Here is a 17,484-nt window from a genome sequence, read left to right as displayed (position 1 = left end):
AACCCTGGAGATCTATCAATTTCTCCAACACTATTTCAGCATGAGTACCGATTTGGTTCAGTTCCTCCCTCTCACTAAACCCTGCATTCTCATCATTTCTGGGACACTATTTCTGTCCTTTCTTTGTGAAGTCACAAGCGAAGTATGAAGTTAATTATAAATTCCCTCGTTTCTGACGGTAAGGGACCCACTCTAGTTTTTAACCAATCTATTTCTCTTGTCATAACTACAGAATCTTTTGCTGTCAGTTCTTAAGTTCCCACCGCTCTCATCCTCAAATTTCCCCTTCTTAGTCACTCCCTTGGTCCTCCCTTGGTGACTTCTAAACTGTTCCCAGCTCTGTGTTTTTCTTGCCAATTTGTATGCCCCTTTTTTGCATCCAATGCTATCTCTAACTTCCTTGATAAGCCATGGTTTGGTCACTGTTTTCTATACACTTTTGTCCCAGGCAGAAATAAACAAGTTTTGTAGTTCACCCGTTTGTTCTTTGAATGTTTGCCATTGTCTATCTACTGTGATTCCTTTTAGTCACATTTCCCAAACCATCAGAGCCAGTTCATGTCTTATACTATTATTGTTTCCCTTATTCAGATTCTGGACCCCAGCCTCAGTATCAACTACCTCATTCTCCATTTTGATGAAAGATTCTATTTGCAAGTTTTGAGAAGATTTGTAGCTGAGGTTTGGTTCTGGATGTAGGTTTGCTCGCTGAGCTGGAAGGTTCATTTTCAGATGTTTCGTCACTATATTAAGAAACATCTTTGGTGAGCCTCCGGACTAAGCACTGCTGGTATTTCCTGCTTTCTATTTATATGTTTGGGTTTCCTTGGGTTGGTAATGTCATTTCTTGTGGTGATGTCATTTCCTGATCTTTTTCTCAGGGGGTAGTAAATGGGGTCCAAGTCAATGTGTTTGTTGATAGAGTTCTGGTTGGAATGCCATGCTTCTAGGAATTCTCGTGCATGTCTCTGTTTGGCTTGTCCTAGGATGGATGTGTTGTCCCAGTCAAAGTGGTGTCCTTCCTCATCTGTGTGTAAGTTTACTAATGAGAGTGGGTCATGTCTTTTTGTGGCTAGTTAATGTTTATGTATCCCGGTGGCTAGTTTTCTGCCTGTTTGTCCAATGTAGTGTTTGTTACAGTTCTTGCACGATATTTTGTAAATGACATTAGTTTTGCTTGTTGTCTGTATAGGGTCTTTCAAGTTCATTAGCTGCTGTTTTAGTGTGTTGGTGGCTTGTGGGCTACCATGATGCCAAGGGGTCAGAGTAGTCTGGCAGTCATTTCTGAGATGTCTTTGATGTAGGGGAGAGTGGTTAGGGTTTCTGGATGTGTTTTGTCTGCTTGTTTGGGTTTGTTGCTGAGAAATCTGTGGACTGTGTTCATTGGGTACCCATTCTTTTTGAATACACTGTATAGCTGATTTTCCTCTGCTCTATGTAGTTCCTCTGTGCTGCAGTGTGTGGTGGCTCATTGAAATAATGCAGTTTCATTTGTGGATGTTAGGATGATCGCGTCTGTAGTTCAATATTTGGTCCGTATGTGCTGTTTTCCTGTAGACGCTGGTTTGAAGTTCCCCATTGGCTGTTTGCTCTACTGTGACATCTAGGAATGGCAGTTTGTTGTTGTTTTCCTCCTCTTATTTTATGCCAGTAAGGCTATTATTGGTGGTCTTGAAGGTTTCCTCTCATTTGTTTCATTTAGTGATGACAAAGGCGCCATCCACGTAGTGGACCCCGAGTTTGGGTTGGATGGTTGGCAGAGCTGTTTGTTTGAGTCTCTGCATTACTGCCTCTGCTAAGAACCCTGATATTGGAGATCCCATGGGTGTTCCGTTGGTTTGTCTGTAGGTTTTGTTGTTGAAGGTGAAGTGGGTGGTAAGGCATAGGTCCACTAGCTTGACGATACCGTCCTTGCTAATGAAGTTGGTGGTGTTTGGTGTATGTGTCTTTGGTAGTTCTAATAATGTAGTCAGTGCTTCCTTGGCCAGGTTGATGTTGATGGATGTGAACAGGGCTGTTACATCAAAGGAGACCATTACTTTGCCCTCTTCTATCTTGGTGTCTTTGATGGTGTTCAGGAATTCTTGGGTGGAGTGGCGTGAGTCTTTTACTAAGTGTTTTAGTCTTTGGTGTAGCTCCTTGGCCAGTCTGTAAGTTGGTGTTCCAGGTAGCAAGACTATGGGTCTGAGGGGGGCTCCTAGTTTGTGAATTCTGGGTAATCCGTAAAAGTGTGGTGTGTTTGATCCATTTGGTTTCATTTTTTGATGGATTCTATTAGATGATGGTCACTCATCTCAAAGGGATGTCTCACAACACTAAAATAAGCAGTGTCATAGACAGTGAGGAAGGTTTCAGAAATTGTCGCAGCACTTTGATCAGCTGGGGAAATGGGCCAAGAAGCGGGAAATGGAGCTTAATGTAGATAAATGTGAGGTCTTGCATTTTGGAAAGTTAAGTCAAGTAGGAGTTTAATGGTGAATGGTAGGGCCTTCAGGAGTGTAGTGGAACAGAGCGACCTTGGAGTCCAAGTGCTTGGTTCTCTGGAAGTGGAGTCCCAGGTAGACAGGGCAGTGAAGAAGGATTTTGGCACACTGGCCTTCATCAGTCAGGCAATTGAGTATAGGAGTTGGGAAATTATGTTGCAGTAATACATGATGTTGGTGAGAACACAGTTGGAGCATTGTGTTTAGTTTTGGTCACCTTGCCATAGGAAGGATGTTATCAAACTGGAAACAGTGCAGAAGAAAATTACAAGAATTTTGCCAGGACTCAAGGATCTGAATAATAAGGAGCGGTTGGACAAGCTAGGACCTTTTGTCTTTAGAGCGTAGGAGACTGAGGGGGGATCTTACAGAAATGTGTAATATCATGAGAGGCATGAATAGGGTGAATGCACTAAGATTTTTTCCCCCAGGGTTGGGGAATCGAGAACTAGAGGGCATCAGATTAAGGTTAGAGGGGAAAGAATCAAAGGGAACCTGAGGGGCAACTTTTTATACAGTGGGTGGTACGCATATGGAATGAGCGGTCAGTGGAAGTGGTTGAGGCAAGTATATTAACAACATTTAAAAGGCATTTGGACAAATGCATGGATAGGAAAGGATTAGAAGGATATGGCGAAAGTGAGTATTGTAGATGCTGGAGATTAGGGTCAAGATTAGCATGGTGCTGGAAAAGCACAGTGGGATCTGGGCCAAGTTAAGGGAAATGGGGTTAACATGGATGGATTTTGGTCAGCACAGACCAGTTTGGGCCAAAGGGCCTGTCTCCATACTGTAGGACTCTATATGATGCTACATTATCAAGTAGTCCTTTCTCATTTCAAAATAGCTGCATAATAATCTAACATGGCCTGTTCTCTGATTGCTTCCTCAATGTTTTGATCCAGAAAACAATCCCTTTATACACTCCAGGAATTCCTCCTCTACAGTTATGCAAATAACTTGATTCACTCAATCTATATGTAGATTAATGTCACCTATAAATACAGATGTTCCTTTACTGGACGCATCTCTGATTTCCTGCTTAATGCCATTCTGAAGATCACCACAACAGTTTGGTTGTCTATATACCACCCTCACTGATAGCTTTTGTTCCTTGGTGTTTCTCAATTCTATTATACAAATTCAACACTGACTGAGCTAATGTCTTTCCCGATTAATGTGTTTATATCCTCTTCAGCCAGTAATCAGTCATGATGTAATGGCGGAGCAGATTTGATGAACCATTTGGGCCAAATTCTGCTCCTACAGCTTCTGGTCTTACAATGCAACTCCATCACCATTTTCTTTCTGTCTGTCCTTCCTAAATACTGAGTACCCCTTGGTGTTCAGTTCCCATCCTTGATCCCCCTGCAGCAATGTCTCTGTAATTCTACATATTGTCATACCTATTTACATCCATTTTTGTTATTAATTCACAAATTAATTTGTTTTGAATGCTCTGTACATCCAGGCCAAAGCCTAAAGCCTTGTCTTTTTAACATTTCTGGTCCTATTTGCACTTTTTTCTTTGCTGTGACCTTGTTTGATTTTGGCCTCTGTCTATCACGTTTCTTATTCCCTTTTCTGTCATTTGTTCTTGTCCTTGATTATCTTCCTCTAGCTCTTTCTATAAGTTCCTATCTCCCCGCCATTTAAGTTTGAAACTTCTCCAACCACAAGACCAAATAACCCCACCCAACGCCCCCCACCCCTATCTCGGAATCAGTCCTGGTCCTGCCCAGGTGTAACCCGTGTGTAGGGAGACAACACACTATCCTAGATTCCCATTTGCAGCCATTGAAACAATTACAATTGAATCCCCAATGACTATTGATTTCCCAACACCTTTTGGCTCCTCCCTATGGCATGAATCTGACTATTGCTATTTTCCTCTGAATGGCCAGTCCCCTCAACAATATTCAAACTGGTACATCTGTTTTGTCAGGGGAATGGTCACAGGGAATTCTTACACTGCCTGCTTGGCCCTCTTACTCTGTCTGGTGGGGTGACCAGGACTATATATAGTACTTCTTCTGCAGCCGAACCAAAATCTTCTTCAGCTCCAGTATATTCCTGATGAAGGGCTTTTGCCTGAAACATCGACTCTCCTGCTCCTCGAACGCTGCCTGGCCTGCTGTGCTTTTCCAGCGCCACACCCTTGACTATAATCTCCAGCATCTGCAGTCCTCACTTTTGCTCAGTTCCAGTATATCCTCACTGCTGTTATAATCTGTGCCCTGACTGCTAAAGGCAGACGTGCCATATACCTATTAACCTGCCCAGCCACTTTCAGGGGTCTGTGGAAAAGCATCCCAAGGTTCCTCTATGTTATGAACTTCAAAGTGTGTATGGTCATTTTAAGATGGAAACTGTTTTCTGAACTTAAAGTACAGCCACAGCTGCCAGTATACGGAACAGTTAAGAGACAGGCTGTTCCAAAATAGATACATGCAACAACTGACTATTAAATGGATATCTGAGTTTTGGAAGTCCAGGATACTAAAACCCAATTGAGTTTGAATTTATAGTATTGACAACATCAGACCAATGAGAGTGAACGATGTTGTGGGTATAAAACAAGGGCATTTTGAAAATTGATCAGAGCAACTGCCATCAAAGAAATAAATGGTACCATTTCTTGTAAGAGCAGTAAAAAGTAAGAAGATGACCCAGGGAGAAGAACCGGAAGGACAGAAGGAAGTAATCAATTCGGGAGACCATAAAGGAAGACAGCATAAAAGACTGTGTGGACTTGAGTTTAAGTTGATATAATGTTTAATAGTTGTGTTATTGGAGCAGCATTTTTATTGAGTTGGGGTCAGATAGTAATTAGTTAAGAAAAAGGGGCTTGGATTTATTAATAATTTTTCTTTAGTGTTCGCTGTTAAAGTTAGGAACATAAATTGTTATTTTTCTGTAAAGAGTGGGAATTAGGAGTTCCATTTCACTCAATCACACATTTAGCAGATTATAAGAGTGTTTGGTTTTAATCAGCAGAGGGTTTGACCTCTGCGTCATAACACTCTGTTCATGCTATTTGCCAAGGATCTACAAGTCTTACAATTTATTGCCAATATACCTGGCATCACACAAGCAGTGAAATTCATAAACCACATTATTCAGTTTGGAAAATGACCATTTATATGCCATTTTCCATCCTTAAACCAATTCTTTATCCAAGCTGACACTGACCCTCCTATTCCAGGAGCTTCCATTCTATTAATCAAACTCTTGTGCGGCACTTTGTTAAGCTTATTCTTATAGTCACATAGAAAATATCCACCACATTTCCTTCATCAACTATTTACAAACAAAATAGGAGCAGGAATAAGCCGTTCAGCCATTTGACCCTGCTGTGACATTCATTATGACCATGACTGATCCTCTATCTAAGTGCCATTTATTTGCTTTCTCAGGGTGGGGATCTTCAATGTCCACCACCAAGAGGGTCTTGGCAGTACTCCTATTGATTGAGCTGATCAAGTCCTAAAGGACATACCTGCAGTAGGTGGTGAGTCAGTAAATGATGGAAGGGTTTATCATAGTGTCATTGAGCAGCACCTTTTCTGGCATCACTGTCACCAAGTTTGCATTCTGCCAGTGCCACTCAGTTCTTGACTTCATTCCAGCAATAATTCAAACATGAACAAAAGAGCTGGATTCCTGAGGTTAGAGTCACTGCCCTTGCCATCAGGGCTGTACCTGACTGAATGTGGCATTAAGCAGTTCACGCAAAACTGCGCTCAATGGGAATCCGGATGTTATTATGTTATGGGATGCCTGAGACCTAATGGAATGATGGATATACCAGTGCAGGGTTAATGGGGTGAGAATTGGGTGAGAATTATATAATGTATAAATATACAGAGCTGTAATTGGTGATGTGTGAGTTCCCTGGAGTGTTATTAAATGAAATAAAACTCACCAAATGTATGGATTTGGAGATTTATTTTCCAGTGTGTAACAAGGGGGAAAGCTCTCTACTCACTGGAATCATTCTGGTGCAAAGGAGGTGGTTCTTTGAGGTCAGCCATCTCAGCTCCAGGAGAACATCCCAACTTCATAATCATATCGATGCAGAGGAGATGTAGAGAGGGATCTTTTTCACTCAGTATGTACAATTACAAGTTAGAACATTGCCAGGAGGCCAATTGGGAAATGTGGATATCTTGAGCCACCTCTCATTGGCAGGTACACCGTTGTTTCCCTGGAAGAGTCTGTTCTGGTTTTAAACTTCCTGGACAGCCTTCCAGTCACAGCCAACAACATCAGACTGTGTCAAAAAGTGTGGTGCTGGAAAAGCACAGCTGGCCAGGCAACATCCGAAGAGCAGCAGAGTACACGTTTCAGCATAAGCTCTTCATCAGGAATGTTGGGGGTGGGGGGAGCGGATGCCCAAGGGGGCTGAGAGTCAAATAGGAGGGAGTGGACCTTGGGGAAGGTAGCTGGGAATGCGCTAGGTAGATGAAGGTGGGGGCTGATAAGAGGAGGGTGGACGGATAAGTGGGAAAGAAGATGGACAGGTAGGACAGGGCAAGAGGGCAGTGCCGAGTTGGAGGGTTGGATCTGGGATTAGATTGGGGGAGGGGGGGAAGGGAAATGAGGAAACTGGTGAAATCAACATTGATTTTGTGCAGTTGGATGATCCCAAGGTGGAAGGTGAGGAGTTCTTCCTCCAATTGTTGGGTGGCTAGGATTTGACGGTGGAGGAGGTCCAGGACTTGCATGGGGCCCCCTTGGGCCCCCCACAATCCTGATGAAGAGCCTATGTTCGAAATATTGACTCTCCCGCTCCTCAGATGCTGCCTGACCCGCTGTGCTTTTCCAGTTCCACAGTTTTTGATTCTGATCTCCAGCATCTGCAGTCCTCACTTTCTCCTAGTATCAGAGTATGGACAAAGAAAGATCCTGTCCTGACCAAACTAAAACAGCTGGTGTTGATGGGGGCAACAGGGCCATTACAATGAGAATGGAAACTTTCTGCACCTGGCGAGATCAGATGACTGTAGAGGAAAGCAGATTATTGTGGGGAGCAAGAGTGATTATCCCAAGGGAAGGTCGCTGCTAGACACTGGCCCAACTCCACCGGGTTACCCAGGAGTTTCCAAAATGAAGTGGTTGGTAACCAGGACAGATGTGACATAGTCGTGTTGGTGGGGCAGTGCCCAGAGTGCCAACAAGGACAAAAATTACCACTAGCAGCTGCCCCACCTTCATGGGAATAGTTGGGTAAATTCTGGATACAGTTACACATTGACTGTGCTGGTCCTTTCATGGGCTCAATGTTTTGCTGCGAGCATCATTCCTGATACATGGAAACCCTAAAGTATTGGTCATGGACAATGGGATGTCATATACCAGCATGGATTTTGAGTATTTCCTGAAATTGAACGGCATTCAGCATGTTCAGACAGCTCCACAACATCCATCGTCCAACGGTCTAGTGGAAAGAGCAGTCCAAACTTTGAAGGTAGGCTTAAAGAAATAGCCTGCAGTTACACTCAGTACCAAACTGTCCTGGTTCCTGTTTGATTATAGGACCACTCCTCACACAACTACAGCGCGATCGCTTCAGTACAGTTACTAATGGGGAGATGATTGTGTACCAGGTTAAATCGGATATTCCCAGGCTTGGAGGGGAGGTTAAAAAGGCAGCAGGAATGGCAATGCCAGTCACATGCTTCTTCTAAGCAAGACAGGCAGTTTACTTCAGGAGATGAAGTTTGGTGTCAAATCTATGGGAATAGCCCTCCATGGGTAAGAGGTGAGGTTGACAGCTCTCAAGTCCACTTCCCGCACCTCTGCCCTCAGACCCCACACCTCCAACCGTAACAAGGACAGAACGCCCCTGGTGCTCACCTTCCACCCTACCAACTTTCGCATAAACCAAATCATCCCTGACATTTCCGCCACCTCCAAACAGACCCCACCGTCAGGGATATATTTCCCTCCCCACCCCTTTCTGCATTCCGCAAAGACCGTTCCCTCCGTGACTACCTGGTCAGGTCAACACCCCCCTACAACCCACCCTCCCATCCTGGCACCTTCCCCTGCCACCACAGTAATTGCAAAACCTGTGCCCACACCTCCTCCCTCACCTCCATCCAAGGCCCTAAAGGAGCCTTCCACATCCATCAAAGTTTTACCTGCACATCCACTAATATCATTTATTGTATCCGTTGCTCCCGATGCTATCTCCTCTACATTGGGGAGACTGGGCACCTCCTAGCAGAGCGCTTTAGGGAACATCTCCGGGACACCCGCACCAATCAACCACACCGCCCTGTGGCCCAACATTTCAACTCCCCCTCCCACTCTGCCGAGGACATGGAGGTCCTGGGCCTCCTTCACCACCGCTCCCTCACCACCAGACACCTGGAGGAAGAACGCCTCATCTTCCGCCTCGGAACACTTCATCCCCAGGGTATCAATGTGGACTTCAGCAGTTTCCTCATTTCCCCTTCCCCCACCTCACCCTTGTTCCAAACTTCCAGCTCAGCACTGTCCCCATGACTTGTCCGGACTTGTCCTACCTGCCTATCTCCTTTTCCACCTATCCACTCCACCCTCCTCCCTGACTTATCACCTTCAACCCCTCCCTCACTCACCCATTGTACTCTATGCTACTCTCTCCCCACCCCCACCCTCCTCTAGCTTATCTCTCCAGGCTCAGGCTCACTGCCTTTATTCCTGATGAAGGGCTTTTGCCCGAAACGTCGATTTTGCTGCTCCTCGGATGCTGCCTGAACTGCTGTGCTCTTCCAGCACCACTAATCCAGAATCTGGTTTCCAGCATCTGCAGTCATTGTTTTTACCTCGCTCTGAGAAAGGGTCACTGGACCCGAAACGTGGACTCCGATTTCTCTCTACAGATGCTGACAGACCTGTTGAGTGTGCCCAACAACCTTTGTTTGTGATTGAGGTTGCCGGGTGGTCAGGCCCGGTGACAGAGTTTGGGCAGGTGAGGCGGTCATGAACAAACATGTGGATCACATGCAAACTGCTATCTTACAAACGAGGCAGGAGGAAAACACACTTGGCACCTCAGAGCATTGCCGAGGCAACAAGGATGGGATATTACCAATGACTGTTTTTGGCTTTCATTAGAACCAGAAACAGAACATGAGAGACAGACGGAGGGTGAACCTGAACAGGAAATACTATTTTGTGTTTCTCAGGTCTGCAGTCAGTTTTAGACAACCTATCCTAGCTCTCATGTAGGGTCAACTGACCACCCTCTTAAAGGGGCAACACACCCAACGAAGGAAGGAATACTGAGGGAGCAGTGAACTGCCAGAGGGTCAATACTGAGGGAATACTGTACTAGTGAGTTTTGAGAAGATTTGTAGCTCAGGTTGAGGTTCTGGATGTAGATTTGCTCTCTGAGCTGGAAGGTTCATTTTCAGATATATCGTCACCATACTAGGTAACATCTTCAGTGAGCCTCCAGATAAAGCATTGCTGATGTTTCTGCTTTCTATTTATATGTTTGAGTTTCTTTGGGTAAGTGATATCATTTCCAGTGATCCATTTCCTATGGTGATGTCATGCCCTGTCTTTTTTCACAGGGGGTGGTAAATGGGGTCCAAACGGAACTCTACCAACAAACACATTGAGTTGGACCCAATTTACCACTCCTGAGAAAAACAACAGGACATGACATCACCACAGAAAATTACATCACCAACTCAAAAAAACCCAAACATATAAATCGAAAGCAGGAAGCATCGGCAGTGCTTTATCTGGAGGCTCACTGAAGATGTTACTTAGTATGATGATGAAACATCTGAAAATAAACCTTCCAGCTCAGCGAGCAAACCTACATCAGGAGCGCCACACTGTCACAGGGCCAGTGCTGAGGGAGCGCCACACTGTCACAGGGTCAGCACTGAGGGAGTGACATGCTGTCAGAGGGTCAGCACTGAGGGAGTGCCACACTGTCACAGGGTCAGTGCTGAGGGAGCGCTGCACTGTCAGAGGGTCAGTGCTGAGGGAGTGCCGCATTGTCAGAGGGTCAGCGCTGAGGGAGTGCCGCATTGTCAGAGGGTCAGCACTGAGGGAGCGTCACCCTGTCAGAGGGTCAGCACTGAGGGAGCGTCACCCTGTCAGAGGGTCAGCACTGAGGGAGTGACATGCTGTCAGAGGGTCAGCACTGAAGGAGTGACTTGTTGTCAGAGGGTCAGCACTGAGGGAGTGCCGCGCTGTCAGAGGGTCAGTGCTGAGGGACCACTGCGCTGTCAGAGGGTCAGTGCTGAGGGAGTGACATGCTGTCAGAGGGTCAGTGCTGAGGGAGTGCCGCACTGTCGGAGGGTCAGTGCTGAGGGAGTGCCGCACTGTCAGAGAGTCAGTGCTGAGGGAGTGCTGCACTGTCAGAGGGTCAGGACTAAGGAAGTACTGCAGTGTCAGAGGTTCAATACTGTGGGAGGGCTGTACTGTCAGAGGGTTAGCGCTGAGGGAGTGCTGCACTGTCAGAGCAGCAGTACTGAGAGAACACTGCAGTGACAAATGGTCAATACTGAGGGAGTGCCATATACAACCTGGTCATGGTAGGCACTGCAAGACGTGTCAGAGTGTCAACACAGATACCACCATTGCGTGTTGGGACACCTCCCACCATGTGTGTGGCAGGTATTCATGCGATTCAGCCAACGTTGTCTATCTCATACGCTGCAGGCAAGGATGCCCGGAAGCATGGTACATTGGCGAGAGCAAGAAGAGGCTACGGCAACAGATGAATGGGCACTGCACAACAATCACCAGACAGGAGGGTTCCCTCCCAGTCCGAGAACACTTCAGTGGGCCAGGACATTCGACCTCGGACCTTCGGGTGATCGTCCTCCAAGGTGGACTTCAGGACAGTGGCTGAACAGAGGTTGATACCCAAGGTCGGTACCCATGGGGAGGGCCTCAACCAGGAACTTGGGTTCATGTCACACTACAAGTGACCCCATGGCACTGCACACACACACACACGCACACACACACACACACACACACACACATATAAGTTTGTGGGGTGTATTTGTATTTGCAGAATTACATTTTCCTTTGCTCAAAAGCTGCATGAATCCAGGTAAGATTCTGTTAATCCACTTTTTAAGATTAGAATCAGTCTGACCATTGTGGCACAGACAGTCTCACACAGGGAAGCTCACACCTTCAACACATTATCTGGGCTGACATGTCACCAATTGTTGAAGTTCACCCGGAGAATGTAACTTTTAAATGTTTTGTGATTTACACATGAAAGCACTGAAACCAACATGGTCATTCTAAAAGATGAGAGACTTAACAAACAATCCAGGTCTTTTTCAATATTTAATTTCAATTACATCACACTTTAAACTTTTGCTATAAATTCTGTATCTTACACTCTTACACTCCACAACCACCTGATGGAGCAATGCTCCGAAAGCTAGTGCTTCCAATTAAAACTGTGGACTATAATCTGGTGTTGCATGATTTTTAAATTTGTACAAACAGTCCAATATCGGCATCTCCAAATCATGAGGGAGCACTGTACTGTCAGAGGGTCAATACTGAGGGAGCACTGCACTGTCAGAGGGTCAGTGCTGAGGGAGTGCTGCACTGTCAGAGGGTCAATGCTGAGGGCGCGACGCACTGTCAGAGGGTCAGTACTAAGGGAGTGCTGCACTGTTGGAGGGTCAGTACTGAGGGAGTGCTGCACTGTTGGAGGGTCAGTGCTGAGAGAGCGCCGCACTGTCGGAGGGTCAGTGCTGAGGGAGTGCTGCACTGTCGGAGGGTCAGTGCTGAGGGAGTGCTGCACTGTCAGAGGGTCAATGCTGAGGGCGCGACGCACTGTCAGAGGGTCAGTACTAAGGGAGTGCTGCACTGTTGGAGGGTCAGTACTGAGGGAGTGCTGCACTGTTGGAGGGTCAGTGCTGAGAGAGCGCCGCACTGTCGGAGGGTCAGTGCTGAGGGAGTGCTGCACTGTCGGAGGGTCAGTGCTGAGGGAGTGCTGCACTGTCAGAGGGTCAGTGCTGAGGGAGCGACGCACTGTCAGAGGGTCAATACTGAGGGAGAACTGCATTGTCAGAGGGTCAGTGCTGAGGGAGCACTGCACTGTCAGAGGGTCAGTGCTGAGGGAGTGCTGCACTGTCAGAGGGTCAGTGCTGACGGAGTGCTACACTGTCAGAGGGTCAGTACTGAGGGAGCGACACACTGTCAGAGGGTCAGTACTGAGAGAGTACTGCACTGTTGGAGGGTCAGTACTGAGGGAGTGCTGCATTGTCGGAGGGTCAGTACTGAAGGAGCACAGCGCTGTTGGAGGATCCATAGGGGAGAGTGCTGTATTGTCGGTGAGTTATATGGAGAGAGTGTTATACTGTCAGACGGTCAATACTGTGAGACTGCTGCATTGTTGGAGGGTCAGTACTGAAGGTATCCCACATTGCCAGAGTCATAGAGTCATAGTGATGGAGAGCATGGAAACAGACCCTTCAGTCCAACCTGTCCATGCCGACCAGATATTCCAACCCAATCTAGTCCCACCTGCCAGCACCCGGCCCATATCCGTCCAAACCCTTCCTATTCATATACCCATCCAAATGCCTCTTAAATGTTGCAATTGTACCAGCCTCCACCATTTCCTCAGGCAGCTCATTCCATACACGTACCACCCTCTGCATGAAAAGGTTGCCCCTTAGGTCTCTTTTATATCTTTCCCCTCTCACCCAAAACCTATGCTCTCTAGTCTGGACTCCCCAACCCCACGGAAAATACTTTGTCTATTTATCCTATCCATGCCCCTCATAATTTTGTAAACCTCTATAAGGTCACCCCTCAGCCTCTGACACTCCAGGGAAAACAGCCCCAGCCTGTTCAGCCTCTCCCTGTAGCTCAAATCCTCCAACACTGGCAACATCCTTGTAAATCTTTTCTGAACCCTTTCAAGTTTCACAACATCTTTTCGATAGGAAGGAGACTAGAATTGCACGCAATATTCCAACAGTGGCCTAACCAATGTCCTGTACAGCCGCAACATGACCTCCCAACTCCTGTACTCAATACTCTGACCAATAAAGGAAAGCATACCAAACACCTTCTTCACTATCCTATCTACCTGTGACTCCACTTTCAAGGAGCTATGAACTTGCACTCCAAGCTCTCTTTGTTCAGCAACACTCCCTAGGACCTTACCATTAAGTGTATAAGTCCTGCTAAGATTTGCTTTCCCAAAATGCAGCACCTCGCATTTATCTGAATTAAACTCCATCTGCCACTTCTCAGCCCATTGGCCCATCTGGTCCAGATCCTGTTGTAATCTGATGTAACCCTCTTCGCTGTCCACTAATTTTGGTGTCATCTGCAAACTTACTAACTGTACCTCTTATGCTCACATCCAAATCATTTATGTAAATGACAAAAAGTAGAGGGCCCAGCACCGATCCTTGTGACACTCCACTGGTCACAGGCCTCCAGTCTGAAAAACAACCCTCCACCACCACCCTCTGTCTTCTACCTTTGAGCCAGTTCTGTATCAAAATGGCTAGTTCTCCCTGTGTTCCATGAGATCTAACCTTGCTAATCAGTCTCCCATGGAGAACCTTGTCGAACGCCTTACTGAAGTCCATATAGATCACATCTACTGCTCTGCCCTCATCAATCATCTTTTGTTAGTTCTTCAAAAAACTCAACCAAGTTTGTGAGACATGATTTCCCACGCACAAAGCCATGTTGACTATCCCTAATCAGTCCTTGCCTTTCCAAATACATGTACATCCTGTCCCTCAGGATTCCCTCCAACAATTTACCCACCGCCAAGGTCAGGCTCACCGGTCTATAGTTCCCTGGCTTGTCTTTACCGCCCTTCTTAAACAGTGGCACCATGTTTGCCAACCTCCAGTCTTCCGGCACCTCACCTGTGACTATCAATGATACAAATATCTCAGCAAGAGGCCCAGCAATCACTTCTCTAGCTTCCCACAGAGTTCTCGGGTACACTTGATCAGGTCCTGGGGATTTATCCACCTTTACCCCTTTCAAGACATCCAGCACTACCTCCTCTGTAATATGGACATTTTGCAAGATGTCACCATCTATTTCCCTACAGTCTATATCTTCCATATCCTTTTCCACAATAAATATTGATGCAAAATACTCATTTAGTATCTCCCATTTTCTGCAGCTCCACACAAAGGCTACCTTGCTGATCTTTGAGGGGCCCTATTTTCTCCCTAGTTACCCTTTTGTCCTCAATATATTTGTAAAAACCCTTTGGATTCTCCTTAATTCTATTTGCCAAAGCTATCTCATGTCCCCTTTTGCCCTCCTGATTTCCCTCTTAAGTATACTCCTACTTCCTTTATACTCTTCTCAGGATTCACTCGATCTATCCTGTCTATATCTGACATATACTTCCTTCTTTTTCTTAACCAAATCCTCAATTTCTTTCGTCATCCAGCATTCCCTATACCTACCAGCCTTCCCTTTCACCCTGACAAGAATATACTTTCTCTGGACTCTCGTTATCTCATTTCTGAAGGCTTCCCATTTTCCAGCCATCCCTTTACCTGTGAACATCTGCCCCCAATCAACTTTTGAAAGTTCTTGCCTAATACCATCAAAATTGGCCTTTCTCCAATTTAGAACTTCAACTTTTAGATCTGGTCTATCCTCTTCCATCATGATTTTAAAACGAATGGAATTATGGTTGCTGGCCCCAAAGTGCTCCCCCCCGACACCTCAGTCACCTGCCTTGCCTTATTTCCCAAGAGTAAGTCAAGTTTTGCACCTTCTCTAGTCGGTACATCCACATACTGAATCAGAAAATTGTCTTGTATGCACTTAAGAAATTCCTCTCCATCTAAACCTTTAACACTATGTCAGTCCCAGTCGATGTTTGGAAAGTTAAAATCTCCGATCATAACTACACTATTATTCTTACAGATAGCTGAGATCTTACAAGTTTGTTTCAGAGACTGAGTGCTGCACTACTGAAGGTGCTATATTTCAACTGTGCTGCTAAACATACCGTTCCTTTGCTTTCTAAGATAGATATAATGACCCTGCCACTACTTTAACAAGAGGTGAGGAATTCACCCTCTGTCCTGTGGCTGGTATTTATGATGCACCCTAATTAAGACTACACTGCACGGTGAGGGCCACACTGCTGTCTGTAAATTAGCTGTTGCAGTTCTTACACTACACGCTTGATTACACTTTAATGCTATTGTACTGGATGTGGGCACTTGGTGATGCCCTGAAGATAAAAACATTATTTTAGTAGTTTTTTTGCATTTCTGTTTTCAGTTCCCAAGCTCACCTGTAGGTCTAGCACTTTGATTTGATGTTGATGCTTTTTCAGCTCCTCTTGTATCTGAGACATCATCTCCTTCACTCCCACAATCTGCTGTCTCCCATTCTCGTTGTCCTGTAGCCTGCTCCGGGATGTATGCTCCCAACAGCCAAGCATGATGGGACACCGTTGGCCCTCCAGTTGAGGCGAGTTGGCCACATGTCTGCACCTTCTGCTGAGCTGAAGATGGGTTCTGTACTGACTGCCCAGGGGTAGGACTGTTCCTTCCTGACTGAGCTCCTCACTGCCATTCTGGGCTATACCACCTGTTATCCAGAGCCAAGCATTCACAATCAGAGCCCATACACAGGTTTCAATGAGAACCCTACTGGACCACATTCTGTGTTAGCAGCAGCTGGAAACATGGGCTAGGGGTAGGGACAGTGGGATTAGATTCCACACTGTTGTCAGCCTCTCACCAGTTTAATGCTGAGATTTGTTTTGTTTAGAGAACTACTGAGAGGAGGTGGAGTCATCTCTTTCAGTCTTTGTGTTCTCTCTCTCAGCTCCATGGCAATCTGTTCAAGGACATGATGCTTTTGTGGCTTCTTCTGTCAATCGAGGAGTAGGAAAAGCTGCTCAACAGACAAAATATCAAGTCACTGAACCTCCTGTAGATATACAAAATAGAATAGAAATTCATTGTCACATGTACATTTACATGGAAAATAGAACATAGAACATAGAACATAGAAAAATACAGCGCAGTACAGGCCCTTTGGCCCTCGATGTTGCGCCGATCAAAGCCCACCTAACCTACACTAGCCCAATAACCTCCATATGTCTATCCAATGCCCGTTTAAATGCCCATAAAGAGGGAGAGTCCACCACTGCTACTGGCAGGGCATTCCATGAACTCACGACTCGCTGAGTGAAGAATCTACCCCTAACATCTGTCCTATACCTACCACCCCTTAATTTAAAGCTATGCCCCCTCGTAATAGCTGACTCCATACGTGGAAAAAGGTTCTCATGGTCAACCCTATCTAATCCCCCAATCATCTTGTACACCTCTATCAAGTCACCCCTAAACCTTCTTTTCTCCAACGAAAACAGCCCCAAGTGCCTCAGCCTTTCCTCATATGATCTTCCTACCATACCAGGCAACATCCTGGTAAACCTCCTCTGCACCCGTTCCAGTGTCTCCACATCCTTCCTATAGTATGGCGACCAAAACTGTACACAATACTCCAGATGCGGCCGCACCAGAGTCTTATACAACTGCAACATGACCTCAGGACTCCGGAACTCAATTCCTCTACCAATAAAAGCCTATATGCCATATGCCTTCTTCACCGCACTATTTACCTGGGTGGCAACTTTCTGGTGTACATGGACACCAAGATCTCTCTGCTCATCCACACTACCAAGTATCCGACCATTAGCCCAGTACCCCATCTTTTTGTTCCTCATACCAAAGTGAATCACTTCACACTTACCCACATTGAACTCCATTTGCCACCTTTCTGCCCAGCTCTACAGCTTCTCTATATCCCGCTGTAACCTGACAGATCCTTCCTCACTGTCAACAACTCCACCGACTTTCATATCATCCGCAAACTTGCTCACCCAACCTTCTAGCCCCTCCTCCAGGTCATTTATAAAAATGACAAACAGCAATGGTCCCAAAACAGATCCTTGCGGAACACCGCTAGTAACTGCACTCCAAGATGAACCTTTACC

The 17,484-nt window shown here is 46.0% G+C and overlaps 1 protein-coding gene across 1 annotated transcript in view; it reads right to left on the bottom strand.

Moving 5' to 3' along the window:
• Positions 1-16,140, bottom strand: part of LOC140482633 (fibrinogen-like protein 1) — a 48,709-nt gene extending 32,569 nt beyond the window's left edge. The window contains exon 1 of the mRNA XM_072580141.1: positions 15,769-16,140. Within this exon, the coding sequence (XP_072436242.1) occupies positions 15,769-16,140 (372 nt within the window). The remainder of the gene's footprint in view (positions 1-15,768) is intronic.
• Positions 16,141-17,484: the final 1,344 nt, after the last annotated feature.

This window comes from Chiloscyllium punctatum, chromosome 11 (genome assembly GCF_047496795.1).
Source record: "Chiloscyllium punctatum isolate Juve2018m chromosome 11, sChiPun1.3, whole genome shotgun sequence".
Taxonomy (NCBI): Eukaryota; Metazoa; Chordata; class Chondrichthyes; order Orectolobiformes; family Hemiscylliidae; genus Chiloscyllium; species Chiloscyllium punctatum.
Note: the sequence above shows the minus strand (reverse complement) of the source record. Positions and strands in the feature narration are given on the sequence as shown.